We start from the raw sequence: 20,410 nt of genomic DNA on the forward strand, positions 1-20,410 counted from the left end.
GAGCTTCCCGCCCCTTGCGCAGGGCTGTGTCCGCCCCTTGCGCAGGGCTGTGTCCGCCCCCTCGCCCCACAATGCCCCGCGACAGGAAGCGGGAGCCACGGCTTCCGGGACCTCCTCCGCCTCTCCGGGCGGTTGCTGTGTGCGGTTGGTGGCGACTTGGTGTCTTTGCTGGTGATGGCCGCGGCCGTCGCTATGGAGACTGGTAAGTAGTGCTCGGGGCCGCGGGTGTTCGTAAATAGAACTGTCGCGGGCCGGACGCTCCCGTCTCCCCGGCGACTCCTTGCAGGCCTGCCTCCCGGCAGGAATAGAACTTGGGCCGGGACGGGGAAGCCCGGCGGTAGTTCAGCCTTTTCCCAGTTGGTTTGTTTGCAGATCCTTTTTCCTCACTTGCTGTTCAAACACCGACCCCACCGGCTTCCCGGAGTGGGCGAGACGAAGGGAGAGGACTTCGATCTTACACCGTCCTCTCGATTTGTTTTCTGCGTCTCCAGTGAGCCTGCAGAAGTTTGAAATGTCGTCGACAGACTTGTGTATTATTATGCCACTGACGCTTCTCACACGTGTACACGCTCCTTGATCTTGCATACTCGCCGTAGTCTCTTTTTCAGCTTGCATTCGATGTTTTTTCCTGGTTCACTTAGCATTTACCTAGTTAAGCATTTTGCTTAACTTACTCACAACAGTTGTTGTGATGCGTTATTAAAATAAAGGAAGGCATAGTTATTACAACCTACCCCAGTGATCCCTGTTAAAATCCCTACATAGTGGCTCACAAGTGATAAATATTCTGCCTCGTGTGTGTTTCTCTTTTCTTTGATGACGTCTCTTTAACTTTAGAGAAACTTCTAACTTCTTTTTATCAGGGCTTTGCTTTTCTCAAACTTCTAAGGAAGGTTTATCACCTCCCACACCCGGTGTAGGAAAACCAGCACATGCCCTTCTGTATGCAGTAATATATCTCCGCTTTAGTCATGTTTTTCTTTACTGCTCTTTTTTCCCTGCAAACCAATATTATGTATAGTGACTTTTCTTTTGGATGATTTTTGCTGTCTTCTCTCCTAGATGATGCTGGAAATCGACTTCGGTTTCAGTTGGAGTTGGAATTTGTGCAGTGTTTAGCCAACCCAAATTACCTTAATTGTAAGTTGTTGAGCGCCTCAGTGAATTGAGTAGCTATTAATGATTTCTGACAGAAGGGTTGCAAATCATAGTAGTAACTGCTTTTGTACGTTCTGAATTGAACGGCATTACTGCCACACTTACATTGGTATATATAATTGAGCAAACTGGGACTTGTGTTTTGAATTCACTGTGTGTTGGTGGTGGGGATGTTATAAGTAAATTCTTTGTTAGGAGTCACAAATCAGTAATTCGCTGATTGGTTTGCTGTACAGATGTATTTTTTTTTATGCCTTTCAGTTCTTGCCCAAAGAGGTTACTTCAAAGACAAAGCTTTTGTTAATTATCTTAAGTACTTGCTTTACTGGAAAGAACCAGAATATGCCAAGTATCTAAAGTAAGTTTAACTTTTATAGTCCTAAATATATGTATACTTTATTATACTCCAAAACACCGATATTTAACAGATTTCTTAGTTTCACATTGGAAAAAATATGTTTTAAATCTCTCTACTTCTTTTAGTTGCCACCACCTTAATACAAAACACACTCATCACTAACTTGGATTATTGCAATAATCTACTCACTGGTTATCTCCACTTCCACTCTTACCTCCCCACTCCTCCCCCACCCCAAGCAAACAAAGCAAAACAATTTTCTACACAGAGGCCAACTTGATCTCAAAAATGTAAATCACAACATGTCACTTTCTTGCCTAGAACCTTTCAGTGGCTTCCCATTGCATGCAGAATAAAATACAGTTTCTTTTTTTGGGTGAGGACGATTGTCGCTGAGCTAACATCTGTTGTCAGTCTTCCTCTTTCTGCTTGAGAAGGATTGTTGCTGAGCTAACATCTGTGCCCATCTTCCTCTACTTTGTCTGTGGGACACTGCCACAGCATGGCTTGATGAGTGGTGTGTAGGTCCAGTGCCTGGGATCCGAACCAGCAAACCCTGGGCTGCTGAGGCAGAGCGTGCGAACTTAACCACTACTTCACCAGGCCAGCCCCAAAATACAACCTCTTTGCTTGAGCTAAAGCCCTATATGTTGTGGCCCTAACTTGTCTGACCTTACCTTGTACCCCATCTCATTGGGTTTCTGATTCCAAGGAACCCACAATCTGTAAATGTGACAACATAGCCATAGGCTGAAAATTAAAGAACATAGAAAGAGATACTTGTAAGGAAGGTTTTCTGGAGGAGGTAACCTTACCTGAGTCTTTTTTTTTTTGAAGGTTGACGCCTGAGCTAACAACTGTTGCCAATCTTTTTGGTTTTTTTTCCCCTGCTTTATCTCCCCAAATCCCCCCTGGTACATAGTTGTATATCTTAGTTCCAAGTTCTTCTAGTTGTGGCATGTGGGATGCCGCCTCAACGTGGCCTGACGAGTGGTGCCATGTCTGTGTGCACGATCGGAACCAGTGAAACCCTGGGCCGCTGCAGTGGAGCACACGAACACGAACTTAACCACTCCGCCACGGGGCTGGCCCCCTTACCTGAGTCTTAACAGCTGCTTTGTTTAGGGCCTCCTATGTGCCAAGCACTGTGTTCATTTAAAAAATATACGTATATGTATCATTCAGGTTGTGCAACAGATACTCTTGTTTTAAGGCTTACCAAATTGCAAGAAGTATATTATAATCACAAACCCATTCTTTTTTAATGGTAAAAAAATAAACTTTGAACTTACACCTCTGCCTTGTCTTCACTAGGTAGTCTGAAAGCAATAGTGAAACTTTCTGCCTTTTTTCCTAAACACACTAAATTTTAGAGGAAAATGTTTCAAACTTGTACTTTACCCAAGTCACTTTTCTGATCTGTATCTGATAACTACTGATTCACGGAGCCCACATCTTCCTGCTGCCCTCAGGACCCTTTGCATCCTTAGTGGCCCTTTATAAACAACCATGTATGCATGTAGTAATCTGGAGAAAAGACTTTTTTATTAGATTGCCACATGTTGTGTGCAGGTAGACTTACAGACTCAGCGTTGGACACTGAGCCTGAGACACCGTCAAGTTCAGCTTCACCCACAGCGTTGCTGAGATGGTCACCTACACTCTGGCTGGAGGTTTCCAGGGAGCATATATTGCTCCGTTCGAGAACAGCTGATTTTATTGTTAGCTAGATGCTAGAAAAGTCTTCCTTATGTTATAGCTTCAACCATGTTCCGTGTTTTGTCCTTGAATTAATCCAGAACCAGCCTGTGCCCTCTTGAGGCAACGGCCCTTCAGATATTTCAATTCAAGAGAGCTGGCAAATCAACCTCTGTGGGCATTTCATTCAGTCTGCACAAAGTTTTTTTTTTTTTTAATATTTGCCAACATTTAAAGATTGGAAAGTTTCATATAATAATCTAGATTTCTAGCTACTCTTTAAAATGTGGAGGATCTGGTAACCCTAGGTCTTCGTTCTCCCAAGTCAACAAATGGCTAGAGCTGAGGAGCAGCTGCCTCCTTGAGACCCCTTCCACCATTTGACCTGCTTCAGTGGTAGCCAGTACCTGCAGCTGTAAGGTATCTCTTACATCTGTTTTTCTCAGCTGTTTTCAGCCATTTCTCATGTGCCCTCCTTTGGATATTTTACAGTTGTGCCTTATGTTATTCAGTCAAGAACTAAACACAGGCCTTCAGATGTCAGGATACAGTGGACCAAATAGCATTTTTTCTTCATATGGACGTTACACTTCTATTAGTTCAACTTAAGTTTACATTACCTTTCTGGGAGGCAGGGGCAAGGATTCACATTGTTGACTTGCTGGGACCTTTGTGTCTAAAATTTTCAGTTCTGGGCCAGTCCCATGGCCGAGTGGGGCTGAGTGGTGAAAGTTCCCCATGCTCCCCTTCGTCAGCCCGGATTTGCCAGTTTGGATCCCCAGCACAGACCTGCTCCACTCGTCAGCCATGTTGTGGAGGCATCCCACTTACAAATAATAGAGGAAGATTGGCACAGATGTTAGCTCACAGCTAATCTTCCTCAGGCGAAAAAAAAGACGAAGATTGGCAACAGCGGTTAGCTCAGTGAATCTTCCTCACCAGAAATAAAATAAAATCTTCAGTTCTTATTTTCATCAATACAATTAACTGAGTTGTCCATTTATGTCTTATTTACTGTTTAAAATCTAAATGCAGAACTTTCTTCTGTACGTCTTCTCTTTCATCATGTAGGTTAATGCTATGATTATATCCTGTCAAAATGTTTATAATTCTTATTCTGTCATTTAGTGTATTGTGAGCATTGTCTTCTACAAGTTTGATAAATGATCGTTGTGTGTCTAAATTCCGGTTACTGACTAAATGCTACCTGAGACCATTCTCTTAGTTGTCATGTTAACTTATTTTACAGGTGAAGAAACTAAATCGTAGAGAGGTTAAGTACCTTGTTCAAGGCCACCCAGCTGGTGAATGGCAGAGCTGGTATTCAAACCCAGGTCTTTTTAACTACCAGTGCCCTCAGGAAAAGGAAATAGCCAGGGGAGGTGTGAGTAGGGCATTGTCGGCTTAGCTACTAAGAGTTACAAGCAGCTGTGTGTCTTTGGAGTGTAGATAGCAAACCTCTAAATCTTGGAAGGACAGTGTGGTATTGGGCCCTGCTAGTCAGTGTGGTCCTCAGACCAGCAATGTTGGTGTCACTTGTGAGCTTGTTGGAAATGCAGTGTTCAAGCCCAACCCCAGACCTACTAAATCAGAGTCTGCATTTTTAGGAAGTGATTCATGGGAACGTTAAGATTTGAGAAGCACTGCCTTATATACTGTTTCCCAAACTTTAGTCATTTGTATACCACTTGTACAATTTTAGCTATATCTGCGTACTCCCTGTATGATTTAAAGTTTTTTGATTGATTCATTTAAATTTTGTCTTTTCCATTTGAAATAATGTCACTTAGAAAACTGCTGGAAAAGTAGAGAATTCCTGTATACTCTTCACCCAGATATTCTAAATATTAATATCTTATGTAACCACAGTACAATGATCAAAATCAGAATATTAATATATTATTTAATCTTATTATCCAGTCTGCAGACCTCATTCCCATTTTGCCAGCTGTCTCACCATGCCCTGTGTCTAGACAGTATCCAGTCTAGGCTCACATGCTACATTTTGTCATGTCGTCTTAGTCTGTTTTAATCTGAGTTCATTGGTCTTTTTTATTCCCCATGAGCAGGACACAGAAGTGATGTTGTGTCCTTCTTGGTCTATCAGGAGTTACAGGAAGTCAGTTTGTGCCACTACTGGTGATGTTAATTTTGATCACTTGGTTGAGGTGGTGGCTGTTAATTTTCTCCATATCAAGTTACTGTTTTTCTTTTTGTATTTACAAGTATCTTGTGAGGAAATACTTTGAGACTATGTAAATACCTTGTTTCATATTCTTACTTTTACCCACTAACTGTAGCATCTATTGAAGATACTTGCCTGAAACAGTTTTTACTGTGGTGATTTTCTAATTCCATCATTCTTTCTACATTTATTAATTGGAATTCAGTTGCACGGAAGGAACCCTTGTTCCTGATTTATTTAAAAAAGTTACATGAATATGGACTCTTGGATTCTTATTTTTGTCTTGTGGATTGTTATTACGTATTTTCTTGCTCTGGTGATTCCAGATGTGGCTGTTGGGAGCCCTTTCAAATTGGCTCCTGAGGACTTTTGACATATCCCCATAATTTTTTGAGCACTTTTCTGGAGTTAAATAATATTCCAGGCTTATCTCTTACTTTCTCTGCCTTAGCCCTGGAGTCAGCCATTTCTCCAAGGAACACTGGAAAATGCTATTTAAAACCCACAATCTGGGTATTAAATGTGTTCATTGGTACCACAGTGTCTTTGCTTCTACGCCCTCTCAGCACACAAAGCTAGCAATTCTGTGTATGGGTGTGAAAATATACACACACAGCTATACCTCTTTCTGTATCTGTCTCTATATATTAAAAGCCATGAGTTCATACTGATGTTTTCAGTTCCAGCTCAACAGGGTTCATTCTAGCCTTCCCCTTTTCCTTATCTGTAACTCTTTTTCTGATAGCCAGAAATTTGGTTCTCTTTATCCCCAGTATATTTACTTATGTATTTGCTCAATCTTAGAGTCTACAGAAAGTAATTTCAGAATTGCTATAGCCCCATGGAGAACTAGACTACAATATTTATGTGTAGTTCTTTCTGAAATTGACTTACTTTTAAAATTTGTCTTTTTATCATTATTGATGGAAAACCAACAGTTATCAATTAAACATATAATTACTAAAATAAAAAGTGTTCATGTTCCTCACTTTGGAAACCGCCAGAATAGAATAGCATGATTTGCTCCACATGTTGATCCCACTTACCAGTTACTGTGTGGTCTTGGGCAAGTTATTTAATTTTTCTGAACTTCAGTTTTCTCACTGTTGAAAATTTGCTTAATGCTGACTTTTGATGACTAGCTTCTTTGCATAAGCAGGAAAACAAAGAACTCTACACTACCAAAGTGTACTAAGTTAATGTTATAGAAATGGTAGGCTGCAAGATCATTTTTAAGTGAGTAACTGAATTAGAGCTTGGCATTATTGACTTAAATTATGTCGATCATTAACTTATACACTTAAACCCAGGTACCCTCAGTGTTTACACATGTTAGAACTGCTCCAATATGAACACTTCCGCAAGGAGCTGGTGAATGCTCAATGTGCAAAATTTATTGATGAGCAGCAAATTCTGCACTGGCAGCACTATTCTCGGAAGCGGATGCGCCTGCAGCAAGCCCTGGCTGAGCAGCAACAGCAGAATAACACGTCAGGAAAATGAAAAGCTGGATCCAGACCAGGCTGTTAAGACATGCATATATGCTTTTGTACAGTGAAGACAAAGAGACTCTTCCTACCTCCCTTGATTGTGGTAGCACCTAAACCTTTAGTGTACTATTTAATCCAACCAACTTTTTATTGTTAATAGATTATTTCTGGTAAACCAGAATTGTTCTGCTTTGATTTCCCTGTGGATTTGTAAGTTTTTATCAGTATTTAACACAATCAACTGAGCAAGAACAGAAATGTTAGGTGCTTTAGACCGATTTAAGGAGGCAGTTGGGGATGGGTCAAGGGGAGGGTCACCAGACATCCTGAACTCTAAGCCTAGCTCTGTTCCTCAGTACAGTGGGGTCTGGGGCAAGAGTCTCCTGGAACCTTCCTGTCCCTCAGATCACCTACCCCACCTCTCTTAGTGTAGAACAAGGGGAATGGAGTTAATGACCTCTTTAAATCAGAGAGCAGCAACTGCTTGAGGTTCTTAAATTCTTCAGGGGAGGAAGTCATTCTTGTATCAACCACCTGCTTTGCGAGAGAGCTTTAAGGAAGAATCATTGGTATGTCACTGAGCTAGTGAGGCAGGGGAAGGTGGGCGGTTAACTACTAATTGGACTCTTGACCTTAGTGTAGGACAAAGATGAGGAACCTCAAGTACTTGTGCTTATTTGGGAAAGCTAACATTTGTTTGGCAGATACCACAGACCAGGCACTATGTTAAGTGCTTGGTTGCATTGTCGTTTTATTATCAGAACAATCCTTGTTCATAAAGGAGGAAACTGAGGTTTAGACAGGTTAAGTAACTTGCCTACAGTTACACAGCTAGTAAGTGGTAATCAGGGTGACTGACTCAATGGGCTGGAGTCCTTCCACCACTGAGTTATCCCGGCTCTGACCCCTGCCACCGGCCTCATCCCAGGTGGAGTGGAGCACCTCAGACAGCTGTGAAACAGACTGCCCGCATGAAGCACAGGTGGATTAGATGTATTGTGCTTTCCTCCAGTGGTTAGGTCAAGTTCCACCTTTTAAAGCCAAAGAAGGTGCTTTAGGATAACAGTTCATTATAAATTCATGGAATTAAGGTAAAAGACCCTAACTCCTTTAGGGATTTGGAAGCTGCCTATTGACTATTAGGGGTTTTTAGATATTTCTATCACCTCTAATACACATTCCTTTGTGCTATTACTGCCACTCCTGAAGACGTATTTTACCTGTATCTTAAAGCTCTCCATGTATTACAAGCAAACGAAGGGTTTGTGAGCATTTTAATAGAACTCTCTATTATGTAGACAGATACTAAATTTTTTTACACCATCATTTATTTATTTGTTGCTATCATGAATTCAAAGCAACTCTGCAGTTTCTTTTATACTGGAGCAAATCAGGAAATCAAGACACAATTGCCATTGTCAAATCTTAATCTTCAGAGAACAACATCTCCACAAGGTTGGCCTGAAGACACTCAGATTCTACCAGTTTTTGAGGCTGTAAGGGAAGAACAGTCAGATCTTAACCTGCAGCTACAAAAACATTAGTAAGGGAATGAGTTCTGTCTTGAATGACACAAATCTTGGAAGAGAGAAATTATGCCATTCAGAAACTGTCAACTAGTTGTAACAAGTTTTATGAAATAGTTAAGATAATTACCTTAAGATGAATCATTAAAATACTTGGCTTCGTAAACTAAAACAGGAAACAGCAAGCCCAGAGCCATCCCCTGCCCTCAACTCTTCAATTTAAGCCCCAGGGCCGTGACTAAACTAGAGGAGGTGCCCTTTCTTTTCAACCAAAATTATGGATTAAATAGAAAACAACCATTGATGCCAGCATTTTAAGGAATTACGTGTTAAGCACCTTTCTTGAGCAGTGCTTACAGAATTTCAAAAGAAGAGTGGCTTTAGAAGAAGCATGAAAAAGACCTAATATTTAGATATTTTACATTATTAATAGCTTATTGGGATTTGCCATAGGGATGGACAACCAGGTTGTATGTTTTTAATGTACTGTGAACAGCAATCTGATGTTTGGGATGAAATGTCAAAATCTTTGCAAATTTGAATTCGGAGCAAGTTAAAACAATTCTGACATGGTGAATTGTAGCCCCAACTCAGTTAAAGAAAGATACTCACTGTTCCATATTTAAGTAGTGTAGGCACTGCAGTTATTTTCAGATTTTTCCTGAAGTCATTATTCGGATCTTTCCAACTATTTTGAAAAGAAAAAGTGATCATGAAAACATTTACTTGGTTTCTTACAGTTTGCTTAATATTTGATATATTCCTACATTTAATCTTTTAGTAATCATTGTTTTTGTTGTAAACATTTAAAAGAACCTAGAGGACTATGACTTCTCTATTCCCCTGTGCAAAGTTTTGATATAAAGTGTGACTAAGGTATAAAATAAATGTAAAGACAATTAAGTTCTGAACTAACACCAGGCCAAATTCATTGAATTACCCATACCTAATAGAAGTGGCTGATTATTTGAATTTTTAATTTGTATTTAATATCTTCTAATTGCTTGACTTATCCGTCTGTACCTTAGGATGTGAAGCTAGTCCTGAGGCCCTTCCCGCCTATGTCTGCAAGAGTCTAGAGCATGTCTGGGAAATAGAGTATACATTGCCACTTACTAAGGTCTTTCTCCTACTTGGCAGTGGATGAACACACATCCTTCGCCAACATGCTTCAGCCCCTCTTGTACAACTGGTTCAGCTTTAAAAAAAGTTGATAGAAAATAATTACACATCAACTCTATAATAAGTCACTGATAAACTGCATCGCCCTCCCCTCCCGTCCCCTCCGTCTTGATAAGAACTCACACTTTAACCTGCAGTTAACTAAGGAGATTAACGGAAGTCAGGAGTTCTTTCTGATTTGAGAGCCACTTTAAGGGTAAGGACCAAGTCCCAGTCCGCTGTACCCACGCCACAGCGCCAAGAACAATGAAAGGCTTAAATATTTGCTGACTTATCGAAAGGAGACGGAGTCACGTCTCTTGTAAGACACTAATCATGCTGGGGCAGTGAAAAGTTTTAAAGGACCAGATTCCCAGATTACTGGGTGGAATGGTAGAAGAGCACTCTAGGCGGGGCAGGGAAGGACTTAACAGGAGAGAAGTGAACAGGACAGGAAAAGGAAGCACGATGACAGCTCAGATCGCCCCGCGGGTCTCCAGGAGCAAGCCTCCTCCTGCCTCTTTTCAACCCGGCAGTTTGGCCAGAGCCTCGGCCTTCCTGCCCCTTCGTCTGGGCAGCAGTCCCCGAATCCCGCCTTACCCTGTACGCAGTCGGGGCACCAGCTTTTCCCTCCGGCGTCCTTAGAGCCGGTGAAGTAGGCGAAAATAGTTTTGCCCTTGTGCTGCTCCACAGCCCGGTTGAACTCCTCGAAGCCGGACACCCTCACCTCCTCGTACTGGGCCATCGGGAGAGCACGCCGCGCACCGCCAGAGGCGTCTTCGGGCTGCGCCGCCGCTGGGCGGGGTCCCACGTGGGGCGGGGCGAAGCTGCTTCCGGTTGGGGTAGGAGCTGGGCGGTGCCTCAAGGAGCCAGCGAGGCTCTGAGGTGCTACGGCAGCCTCTGACGGCCATAACTCATCCGCACCGTCTTTCTGCCCTCGCGTCTCAGGTCTTTCCGTGCTGGCTGCGCTCCGAAACCCAGGCTTTTGCCCCAGTCGGGTCCCGGCCCCAGCCCCATATACAGTGGCTGCAAAACCTGCCGCCGCGCAGCCTCTGGCCCCTTAGGTGGCTCGGGAGCCTCAACGGCTCCCAAGCAGCCCTGCGCCTGTTGCTATGGCGACGAGGCGAGCGGCCGGAAGCGAGGCCTAGTTGCGGCCTCCCGGTCCGCTGCCCGGTAGCCGCGCCTCGTCGCAGGCCAGGTGGGCTCGGGCCGGAGCTGGGGGGGATACTGGGCAGCTGCGTTAGGAGTCCTGGACCCGGGGTAGAGGCGACCTTGGCTAGGGACGGATCCTGCCGTTCGTCGCCCCCAATTACCTTCTCTCTTGCCGGGGCTTTGGGGGGGGGGGCCGGGGACTGGGGGCGGGCGCCCGGGTGGGTGGGGGGCTGGGAGGGAGTGAGGCTGTGAGGGCTGAGCTGAGTGCGTGCGTGCGTGTGGGGAGCAGCCGTAGGAGCAGGGGCCGGGACGGGCAATGCCCAGGGGCTGCGTTGGGGAAGACGAGGATTGTCCTCGAGCTATGAGCAGGGCGACTGGCCGCGGGGTGCCCGGGCTGCGTGGGGCCGAACTGGCGGCGGAGCGGCCGGGCCGCTGTGTGGGGCCCAGCAGGTCGGGGCGCGGAGTTCGGCGGCCATGGGGGAAGCGCTGGGGCGCAGGGTCGTCCCGAGGTAGTGGAGCGCGACGCCAGGCGAGGTCCTCGGTATGGGAGACGAGCTGTGTGAGTGCAGAAAGGCTGCAGGACTGTCGGCGGCCATGGGGGAGAAGACGAGCCGAAGAGACAGCCGAAGCCGCGGGCGCGAACGCGGCCTCCGGGACACCTGCCACTGCAGGCTCGACTGAGGCTGCAGGGGACCCTGGGACGGTGTGGGTGAACGGGGCCGTGGGGGAACCGCAGGTGGTGGGGCCTGCCGGGTCTGTGTGGGTGACTGGCACTGGGGAGGAGGAGGAGACAGTGTATCGGAGTCCCCGGTGCTGTGAGAGAAAAGGCCGTCCGGGATCTATGGGGCATGAGAGCATTCTAGAATTGTGGTTGAAGGTGCAGGCTATGAGGGCGGCTTCGGGATGTGGGGAAGGAAGCAGAGTCGAGCTTCATCCTGTGCCTGCAGGAGGGGGACCAGTTGAAAGGGGTGTTCCTGGCCGGGCTTCATGGGTGGAGACCAGCCGCGTGGGTCTCACAGGACCGTGGGTGAAAGGACAGGCCGGGGCAGTCCCCCGGGCCACAGGAGTATCTACAGCTGCAGGCCTAGGGGCAGGTTGTGAGAGGACCTCAGGCTCGTGTGGGCAAGGACAGGCTGTGAGGGTGCTTCCTGTGGGTGTTCCTGGAACTCTGGAGACAAGCTCAGGGGTTGCCCCGCACCTGCTGGGGAGAGGACAAGCGGTGGGGGTGCCTGGGGCTGGAGAGAAGGTAGGCTATGGGGTTGCCCCAGGTCCTTGGGGAAAAGGACCCACTATGGGGGTGCCTGGGGCCATGGAGTGGCCTGAGGCTGTGGAGGTACCCAGAGCTGTAGAGGGAGGGATAGGCTATGGGGGTGCTTCGGGTCTGTGGGAGAGAGGGCAGTCAGTCCAGGTGCCTGGGGCTCCGGCTCAAGAGGCAGCCTGTGGCGATACCCCAGGCTTATGGGGAAGAGGACAGGCTGCGGGGGTGCCTGATGCTGTGGAGGAAGAAACTATCTCTGTGGGTGCCCCAGGCATGTGGCGGAGGAGACTAGCTGTGGAGGAGACAGGCCCTGGGGGTATTCCTGGCCTGTGGGGTAGTACTGCACAGCCTGTAGGAGTGCCTTGTGCTATTGAAGAGGAAGCTAGATGTGGGGGTGATCCAGGATTCAGGGAAAGAGGACAGGCTGTGTGGGTAGAGACAGGCTCTGGAGGTGACCCAGGATCATGGGAAGCTGCACAGACTGCAGAGGTATCTGGTCCTGAGGAGCATGAGGCAGGGCCTGGGGGTGCTCCAGGCCTTTGGGGTGTAGGGCAGGCGATGGGAGTACCTAGGGCTTTGGGGAAGGAGACAGGCTGTGGGACTGTCCCCAGGCTGTGGGAGACAGAACAGCCTGTGGGGGTGTCCCAGGCGGTGGTGGTACCGGGAGCTGTGGGAGAGCAGACAAGCTGGGATGGCGGTATCCCAGGCCTATGGGGTAGGCAGCAGGCTCTGGGGGTGCCTGTGGCTGATGTAGTGCCGGGGGTTGTTGGGGAGGAGACTTGCTGTGGGAATGTCCCGAGTCTGTGGGAGAGGAGGCAGGCTATGGGGGAGCAAGGGGCTCTGGTGCCTACAGTTTTAGGGGTACCTGGGCCTGTGGATCAAGAGACTGCCTACGGGGATGTTTCATGTCTGTGCAGGAGGAGACAGGCTGTGGGGTTGTCTGAGACAGTGGGGATACCTGAGGCAGCAGGTGTGCCCAAGCACAGGTGTGCCCCAGCAGGAGTACCGTCAGCTATGGGTGTGCCTGGGTCTGGAAGAGTGCCTGCCAGGGCACCTGCTGCTGTGTGGGTGTCTGGCCCTATGTGTCAGGAAAGCAGTTCTAGAGATGTCTTGAACCTGTGGGAAAGGATTCATACTGCTGGGATACCCATGGCTTCAGGGGTCCCTGTGGCTCCTGAGGAGCTGTGGTCTGTGGGAGAGGATCCTGGTTCTGTGGCTTTTCCAGAATCATGGGGAAGGAGACAGGTTATTGGAATTCCTGGGACTGACAGGGTTTCTGTAGCCCCTGAGGTACCTGGGCCTGTGGGGGAGGAGACTGGCTCCGGGGGTGTCCTGAGATCTTGGGGAAGGAGACAGAGTGCCAGGGTTCCTATGGCTGCTGAGGTGCCCACGGCTCCTAGAGTGGCTGGTCCTCTGGGGGTGGAGACTGGCTCTGGGGGGTTCTCATGCTTGCCAGGAAGGAGACAGAATGCAGGAGTGCCTGTGGCTGCAGGGCTGTCCACCGCTGGTGGGGTGCTGGTGGCTCCCAGGGCACCTAGGTCTTTACGGGAGGAGACTGGGTCTAGAGGTGTCTCAGGTTTATGGGGAGAGAGAGAGACAGTGCGAGGACTGGCAGATGGCAAGGGTCGCACAGGGATGGGGATGCCCACCACTGCCAGGATGCCTGGGCCCATGGGGGAAAAGATGGGCCCTGGGGGCATCTCAGGCTTGTCTGGAGGGAGAGAGACTGCAGGGGTATCCATGGCTGTGGGGCTGCGCACAGCCACGGAGGTGCCTGGGCCAAGCAGGGAGGAGACAGTCTCTGGAGGTCTCTTGGGCTTATCGAGAAGAAAACAGATTGCTGAGATGCCTGTGGCTGCTAGAGTTTCCATGGCTATGGGAGTGCCCACAGCTGCTGGGGTCCCTGGGCCGATGGTGGGTGATACCAGCTCTGGGGATGTCTCAGCTGTATGGGGAAGGAGGTCAGCAACTGAGGTGTCCGCTGCTGCCCGGGCTCCAGGACCTGTGGATGGGGAGATCGGCTCTGAAGGTGTCTCAAGCCTGCGTAGAAGGAGACCCGATGGAACAGTCCCTGAGGCTGTGGGGGTACCTCTGTCTTTGGGAGTGCTTGCAGCTGTAGGAGTCCCCATGGCAGGGCGTGTGCCTGCTGCAGTGTGGGTGACTGGGTCTGCAGGCGAAGAAATGAATGCGGCTGTCTCAGGCCTCACAGTGGTGAGGAGTCAGTCCATAGAGGGACCTGGGCCTTCAGGGGAGGAGACAGGAGGCGGAAGTAGCCTGGGACTGACGGGGAGGAGCCGGGCCGTGGGGGTATCTTGTGGACGTGGGACCAGGTTATGGAGCTGCCCAAGATCTGTGGGGGAAGGAGCAGACTATGAAGATGTGCCAGAAGTGTCAAGGACAAGAAGGACTAGGGGAGTGAATGAAGCTGCGGAAGTGCCGCCAGTTTCAAGTGAGGAAACGGACATTGGCCGTTTCAGAGATCATTTACAGCAGAGTGGGAGGAGACAGACCGGAGGAGTTGGAGTGAGGGGGAGCAATCTGGGAGAAAATTATGTCGGGGAGGACAGATTGAGGGGAATGTTCCAGTAGTGTGTGTGGGGAACAAGTTGGGGGGATCCTGGGGCTCTTTGGGAGGGAACAGGTTAGGGGGAGATTTGTCCTGGGTTATGGATGAAGGCACAGGCCATAGGGGTGTCTCAGGATAGGGGAGAGAGATACTTCATGGAGATATCCCACGGTATGTGGGGTAACAAATTGGGAGGTTTCCTGGAGCAGTGGGAAAGGGGCAGGTTGCAAGGAGAGGGATGTCCCAGGACTTTGTATAGGGGGATGGTTTGGGAGTGGGTGTCCCTGGACTTTGTGCGTGTATGTGTGTTTGTGTGTGTGTGTGTAGCATCACTCGAGGCATCGTGGAACTGTGGGGATCACTTAATTTTTTTCCTAGTGGAGAATGGATTATTAGGCCTTTGGCATCCAGGGGGAAAGTGCTGACCACGTAAATGTCACAGATGCCCTGGCCCCAGTCCTGCAGGCCCCTCCAGTCTGCGGCTTCAGCCCCTGGACTGTGGTGATGTCAAGCCAGTTGGGATTGCCTCGCTCATGTGCCTCTTCCCATCTTTGTTTCTGATCATGTCTCTACAGCCTTAGAAATAAGGGATCTTGGACAGCTGCCCTTATATTCCTATAGATGTGTCTGTTTTTAAGCAATTCCAGCCTACAAACTTCGGGTTTATTCAAAAGCTTAAGTTAGGGATTTTTTAAAACCTGAATTTCCTGATTGATTTACTGTGGAATTTTTTTGAGAACAAATTTCCCAGTCTGTTTAAAACTAGTCAGTTTATGGAAAATCAGCTTAATTCTACAAATGTTGAGTTAAATTGTCTGCTATGCTCAAAGCACTGTGTTGTGGGAAATATGAGAGAAGAGCAAGACAAGGCCCTTACCTTCAAGGAATGTTGTCTAGCTGGGAAGATGAGACATATACCTGTGAAATAGGTAAATAACAATATGAGACAAGTGTGTGATAAGCACGTGATGAGTGCAGGGAAAAAAAATGTCTATAAGGAGGCATTCAGGATAGGGAGAGGGGTGAAAGGGGCATAGCCCATAGCAGCTTATAAACACTTGCATATCTTTTATCTCACTGTGTGTATAGGGTAGAGGGAGGATGGGGAGAAGTTGAAGATTTAGAGCGGTCATTCAGCTGGTTAATGGCAGATCCTGGCGTACATCTAGGTATTCTGATCCTGTAGAGTCATTCACTTAGGTCCTTTTGAGCTGCCTAGTAGAGTAGAGCCTAACTGCCTTTGCCTAGTGGTTAGGGTGTATTAATGTGGGCTGTGTGTCCATAAAGCTGCCCTGCTGGGAAGTGCTTGTGTACAACAGCAGCACTCTGTTTTTGCAATAATGTCCTACTGGAGACCCTTCAGATTTGAAATTTGGAGTGAAAAAGGCTCAAGAGATCGTCTTGAGTGTGTTCCCCTATTCTCTTGGAAAGTAGAATTTCAGAAGTGTCGTTGCTTTTGTAAATGGAAGAAACTATTATATATCTGTCCTTAAACATTCACTCTTTAGGGTGGGATTGCTGTGGGCTACTTATAGAGTATTACATGAGCCTGGTATTGTGTTTTACTTATTCTTTCCCTTTGTTTGAAGACTCTTGGTCTGAAAGTCGCTTTCTTTTATTTTAAGGCAATGATTTTAGGGAAGAGCTGTTGGCCCAGGAGTAGGCTTTCGGTCTTGTTCTACGCTGTCTGACGTGATGGGACCAGGCAGACCAGCTTCAACCTGTGTTCATCCAGCATCTGGTGACCAACTGGATGAGAGGAGTGACCCCAGGAAACTTCAGACGCAGGTAGTTTTGTTTTTTCTTTGGATTTATATTATGAAGCATTTCAACATAAAAGTTGAAAGAAAAGGACAGTGAACACCTTTTAAACCACCTTCTAGGTTCAACAATTGTTAAGTTTGTCGTGTTTTTCTGTCCACCCATCTCTCTAAAATTGTTGCAGAACCATTTCAAAGTTGCAGACATCATCACACCTCACTTGTGAATATTTTAGAATACTAATCCTGAAAATAAACTTTCCTACTTAACCATAATACTGTTACCACACCCAGGAAAATGGACCAAAAAACCCAGTGTTTGTTCAACTTTACCCAGTTGTCCCCACAATGTCTTCGCCCTCAACATTGTATTAATGAAAACCTTCAAATGCAGAAAAGTTGAATTTTCCATCCCTCTAGAATCCATTTATTAGTCTACCTTATTTTTTGACACATACCAAAATAAATTGTATGCACAAGTATCCTAACTACTTTACCATGCATATCATACACTGGAATTAATTCTTTGTTTACCATTTTTTCTTTTGATGTAAATTTTACATCTGAAATGAATACATTGAATTGTATATATCTTTGCACATTTGCTGAGTTTTGACAGATGTACACACGTGTGTAACCCATACCTCTATCAAGATACAGATCATTTCCATTACCCCAGAAAGTTCTCTTATGCCCCTTCCTAGCCAATCCCCACCCCTACCTCTCTTGAGGCAACTACTGTTCTAATTTTTTTTTTTTTTTTTTGAGGAAGATTAGCCCTGAGCTAACGTCTACCACCAATCCTCCTCTTTTTGCTGAGGAAGACTGGCCCTGAGCTAACATCCATGCCCATCTTACTCTGTTTTATGTGGGACACCTGCTACAGCATGGCTTGATAAGTGGTGTGTAGGTCTGCACCCGGGATCTGAACTGGCAAACTCTGGGCCGCTGAAGCGGAACATGCAGACTTAACCGCTGTGCCACCAGGCTGGCCCCAGTTCTAATTTTTTTCCACCATAGATTAGTTTTGCCTGTTCTTGAACTTCTTATAAATGGAATCATATATTGTGAACTCTTGTATAAGGCTTCTTTCACTTCGTATGTTTTTTGAGATTCATTCATGTTACTGCATGTATCAGTAGTTTGTCACTTTTTAATACTGAGTAGTATTCCAAAGTCGGATGACACCACAGTTTATCCATTCTGCAACTGATGGATACCTGGCTGTTTCTAGCATGGGTTATTATAAGTTTTACTGCTGTGAACATTCTCGTACAAATCTTTTTGTAAACCTGTGTTTATTTCTCTTGAGTAGATACTTGGGAGTGAAATCTCCGGGTCATAGAATAAGGTATATGTTTAGTCTTTTAATCAGCCAAGAGACCTTTTTCCAACATGATTCTACCATTTTACTTTCCTACCAACACTGAATAAGAGCTCTAGTTGCTCCACATCTTTGTCAACACTTATTGTTGTTTTTTTAGTTATAGCCATTCCGGTGGGCGTGCAGTAGTATTCTCTCATTGTTGTTTGCAAAGGAAATCTTTTGAAATTTTGATCTACTTTCAGACTGACAGAAAAGTTGCAAGAATAGTACACAGAATTCCTGGATACTCTTCTCCTGGATTCCCCAAATGTTAACATTTTAGTACATTTTCCCTCCCTCCCGTTTTTTGTCTCTCACTGTTTCTCCATGCACACACACACAGAGTGTTTTCTAAACTGATTAAGAGTAAGTTGCGGACATGATGCCGTTTTACCCCATGTGCTTGTATGTGTATTTCCCATGTACCACAACTAGAAGGACCCACAGCTAAAATATACAACTATATACTGGGGGGATTTGGGGAGGAAAAAAAAGAAGATTGGCAACAGTTGTTAGCTCAGGTGCCAGTCTTTAGGGGAAGAAAAAACAAAACAAAGACTTCTCTTGTATAATCACAGTACAGTGATCAAAATCAGGAAATTAACATTAAAATAATGCTATCATGTAATCTACAGACCCTACTGAGGTTTTGTTAGTTGTCCCAATAATGTCCTTTATAGTGAAAGAAAACCCAAGATCGTGAGTTGCATTAGGTGTCACGTTTCTTTAGTTTCCTCTAATCTGAACGATCTCTGGATCTGTCTTTGTATTTCATGACATTGACATTTTTGAAAAGTAACGGCCAGTTATTTGAGGATTTTTCTCTCAATTTGAGTTTGTCTGAAATTTTCTCATAATTACATTCAGGTTATACACTTGTGGTAGGAAAACCACTGAAATGATGCTGGGCTCTTCTCAGTGCATCATATTGGGAGATGCATGTCATTGATTGAGTCCCATTGCTGGCGATGTTAACTTGAATCATTTGATTAAGGTGCTGTCTGCCAGGTGTTCCATTGTAAAGTTACTCTTTTACCTTTTGTAATTCAAAGTATCTGTCTTTGAGACTATGCTAATATCCTTTTACTCCCCAAACTTTCATCCACTAGTTTAGCATTCATTGACGATTTTTGCCTGAATCACTTTTTTATTATGATGCTTGGGAAATGGTGACTTTATTTATTTACATCAGAGCAGACTCATAGTCTTACTTTATTCAATAGGATATTCAAGTGGTCTCTGGTTTGGCCAGTGAGAGTCACTTCAAGCTGACTCCAGTGTCCTTTTCACATGTTTCCGACAATCTTTGAACACTTTTTGGTATAAAAAGATATTTTAGGCTCAGCGCATTTTTTCCATGTCCCAGCCCTGGAATCAACCCTTAATCTAAGAAACTTTGTCCCTTTAGTGGAGAATGGAATTTGGAAATCTGTATCTGGATACTAGATACACTCGTTCATTCTTGGGTGTTGTTTTTAGACCTTCTCAGAGGATGTAACTGGGAAATAGATGTATATACTTGTGTCCTTGTATACACATTCATATGCACATCTACACTCACATCTGTATCCCTTCCTCCTCCCCTCTCCTCTCTTTCTCCCTGCTTCCCTCCCTTTCTGTGTATCTGCTTATCTACCTATCTGTCTATATTAAAATCTATGGATGTCTCCAGTTCCAACCCAACACTAACCATATTTGTAACTCCCTGTTCAACAGTGTGGAACCTGTCTCCGATAATCCACACTGTGTTTACTTATCTGCTGAATCCTAGAATGTACAAAACTGCTTGAGAATTGCAATCCATTCCTCTGCAAAAAAAGAACTCTACAAATTAGAGTTTAATATTTGTTTAGAGTACTTTTTGTCTTTAGGGTGAGGTCATATAGTCCAAATGCTATGTTCAGAAGTTAATTGGGTTAATTTTTTTTAACCCTCACTTTTTGGTGTGGTTATCTTATTCATTTGAAATTCAGTTTGGTTTGTTGGTTTCTTTTAGTATGCATTTTTAGGGATTTTCTTCATCTTAATGAATTTTATTTATTCCCTTCCTCCCTCTCTCCCTTCCTGTCTTTCTCGTATATGTCAAACCTTAACATGGTTCCAAATATACCTGCACAAAAAGGTATATTCACAGAGGTGTTACCCCCTCCCCCATTCCCTCTGTCCTTTCCACTCAGTTCCTGACTACACCCTGTAGATACCTGATCTCGTTAGTCTCTGATTTCTCTTCCCTGTGTTTCTTTTTGCACAGATGATCTGATGCATGTATATTTTCTCATGAAGTATTTCTCTCCTTTTCTGGAGGGTGGTATATTACAGATACTCTTTTTGCACTTTGTTCTTGTCGTTAAACGGTATGTCTGAGAAATCCCTCCATGAGTTCATGGAGATCTCCCTCATTATTTTTAACGTCTTCATGGTGCTCCTATGTGTGATATAGCATACTTTATTCAGCCACTCTCCTACACGGGCGTTTAGGTCAGTTCCAATACTTTACAAGCAATGCAGTGAGTAGCCCTGTACGTATGTAGTTTTTGGGGTGTATCTTCAGGATAAATTCCTAGAAGTGAGACTGCTGGTTCAAAATGGAAACACATATGTAGTTTTGGTAGATATTGTCAAATTCCTGTCCCCAAGGGTTATCCCAGCTTACATGCCCCCAGCACTCTGCGAGAGTGCCTATTTTCCCTCAGCCTCACCAGCAGCATGTGTTGTTAGGGCTTTTCATATTT

The 20,410-nt window shown here is 45.7% G+C and overlaps 4 protein-coding genes across 23 annotated transcripts in view; 3 read left to right on the forward strand and 1 right to left on the reverse strand.

Moving 5' to 3' along the window:
- Positions 1 to 59: 59 nt before the first annotated feature.
- Positions 60 to 9,330, forward strand: MED31 (mediator complex subunit 31). The gene is made up of 4 exons (XM_008519375.2): positions 60 to 202; positions 1,063 to 1,140; positions 1,420 to 1,516; positions 6,710 to 9,330. Exons 1-4 carry the CDS (start codon positions 175 to 177, stop codon positions 6,900 to 6,902), a joined length of 396 nt encoding a protein of 131 aa, XP_008517597.1. The 5' UTR covers positions 60 to 174; the 3' UTR covers positions 6,903 to 9,330.
- On the reverse strand, positions 8,147 to 10,531 carry TXNDC17 (thioredoxin domain containing 17). The gene is made up of 4 exons (XM_008519374.2): positions 10,177 to 10,531; positions 9,532 to 9,613; positions 9,028 to 9,103; positions 8,147 to 8,383 (listed from the first exon to the last, which is right to left on the reverse strand). Exons 1-4 carry the CDS (start codon positions 10,319 to 10,321, stop codon positions 8,315 to 8,317), a joined length of 372 nt encoding a protein of 123 aa, XP_008517596.1. The 5' UTR covers positions 10,322 to 10,531; the 3' UTR covers positions 8,147 to 8,314.
- KIAA0753 (KIAA0753 ortholog) overlaps positions 10,502 to 20,410 on the forward strand; it is a 57,889-nt gene continuing 47,980 nt past the window's right edge. For 9 of the 20 annotated variants that reach the window (XR_011523186.1, XR_011523187.1, XM_070560971.1 and 6 more), the window contains exon 1: positions 16,206 to 16,340. Coding sequence is in view for 7 of the 20 variants with exons in the window: in XM_070560971.1 (XP_070417072.1) it covers positions 16,248 to 16,340 (93 nt within the window). In the remaining 13 variants the exon portion in view is untranslated. Of the gene's footprint in view, positions 10,775 to 15,382; positions 15,482 to 16,177; positions 16,341 to 20,410 lie in introns of those variants that run through there. The other 11 variants (XM_070560984.1, XM_070560981.1, XM_070560980.1 and 8 more) reach the window with 4 other exon arrangements.
- LOC139073955 (collagen alpha-2(I) chain) lies at positions 11,045 to 14,754 on the forward strand. The gene has a single exon (XM_070560969.1). The coding sequence runs from the start codon at positions 11,045 to 11,047 to the stop codon at positions 14,573 to 14,575; it is 3,531 nt and encodes a 1,176-aa protein (XP_070417070.1). The 3' UTR covers positions 14,576 to 14,754.

Source organism: Equus przewalskii, chromosome 10, assembly GCF_037783145.1.
Source record: "Equus przewalskii isolate Varuska chromosome 10, EquPr2, whole genome shotgun sequence".
Classification (NCBI taxonomy): domain Eukaryota; kingdom Metazoa; phylum Chordata; class Mammalia; order Perissodactyla; family Equidae; genus Equus; species Equus przewalskii.

Excerpts from the sequence above, each read along its gene's own strand:
- MED31 (XM_008519375.2), top strand. The coding sequence starts at position 175 with ATGGCCGCGGCCGTCGCTATGGAGACTG. Across the intron at positions 203-1,062 it reads GGCCGTCGCTATGGAGACTG|ATGATGCTGGAAATCGACTT; the intron begins GTAAGTAGTGCT and ends CTTCTCTCCTAG. Across the intron at positions 1,517-6,709 it reads GAATATGCCAAGTATCTAAA|GTACCCTCAGTGTTTACACA; the intron begins GTAAGTTTAACT and ends ACTTAAACCCAG.
- TXNDC17 (XM_008519374.2), bottom strand. The coding sequence starts at position 10,321 with ATGGCCCAGTACGAGGAGGTGAGGGTGTCCGGCTTCGAGGAGTTCAAC. Across the intron at positions 9,614-10,176 it reads GTGCCCCGACTGCGTACAGG|CTGAACCAGTTGTACAAGAG; the intron begins GTAAGGCGGGAT and ends CTTTTTTTAAAG. Across the intron at positions 9,104-9,531 it reads CAAGTAGGAGAAAGACCTTA|TTGGAAAGATCCGAATAATG; the intron begins GTAAGTGGCAAT and ends TTTTCAAAATAG.
- LOC139073955 (XM_070560969.1), top strand. The coding sequence starts at position 11,045 with ATGCCCAGGGGCTGCGTTGGGGAAGACGAGGATTGTCCTCGAGCTATG.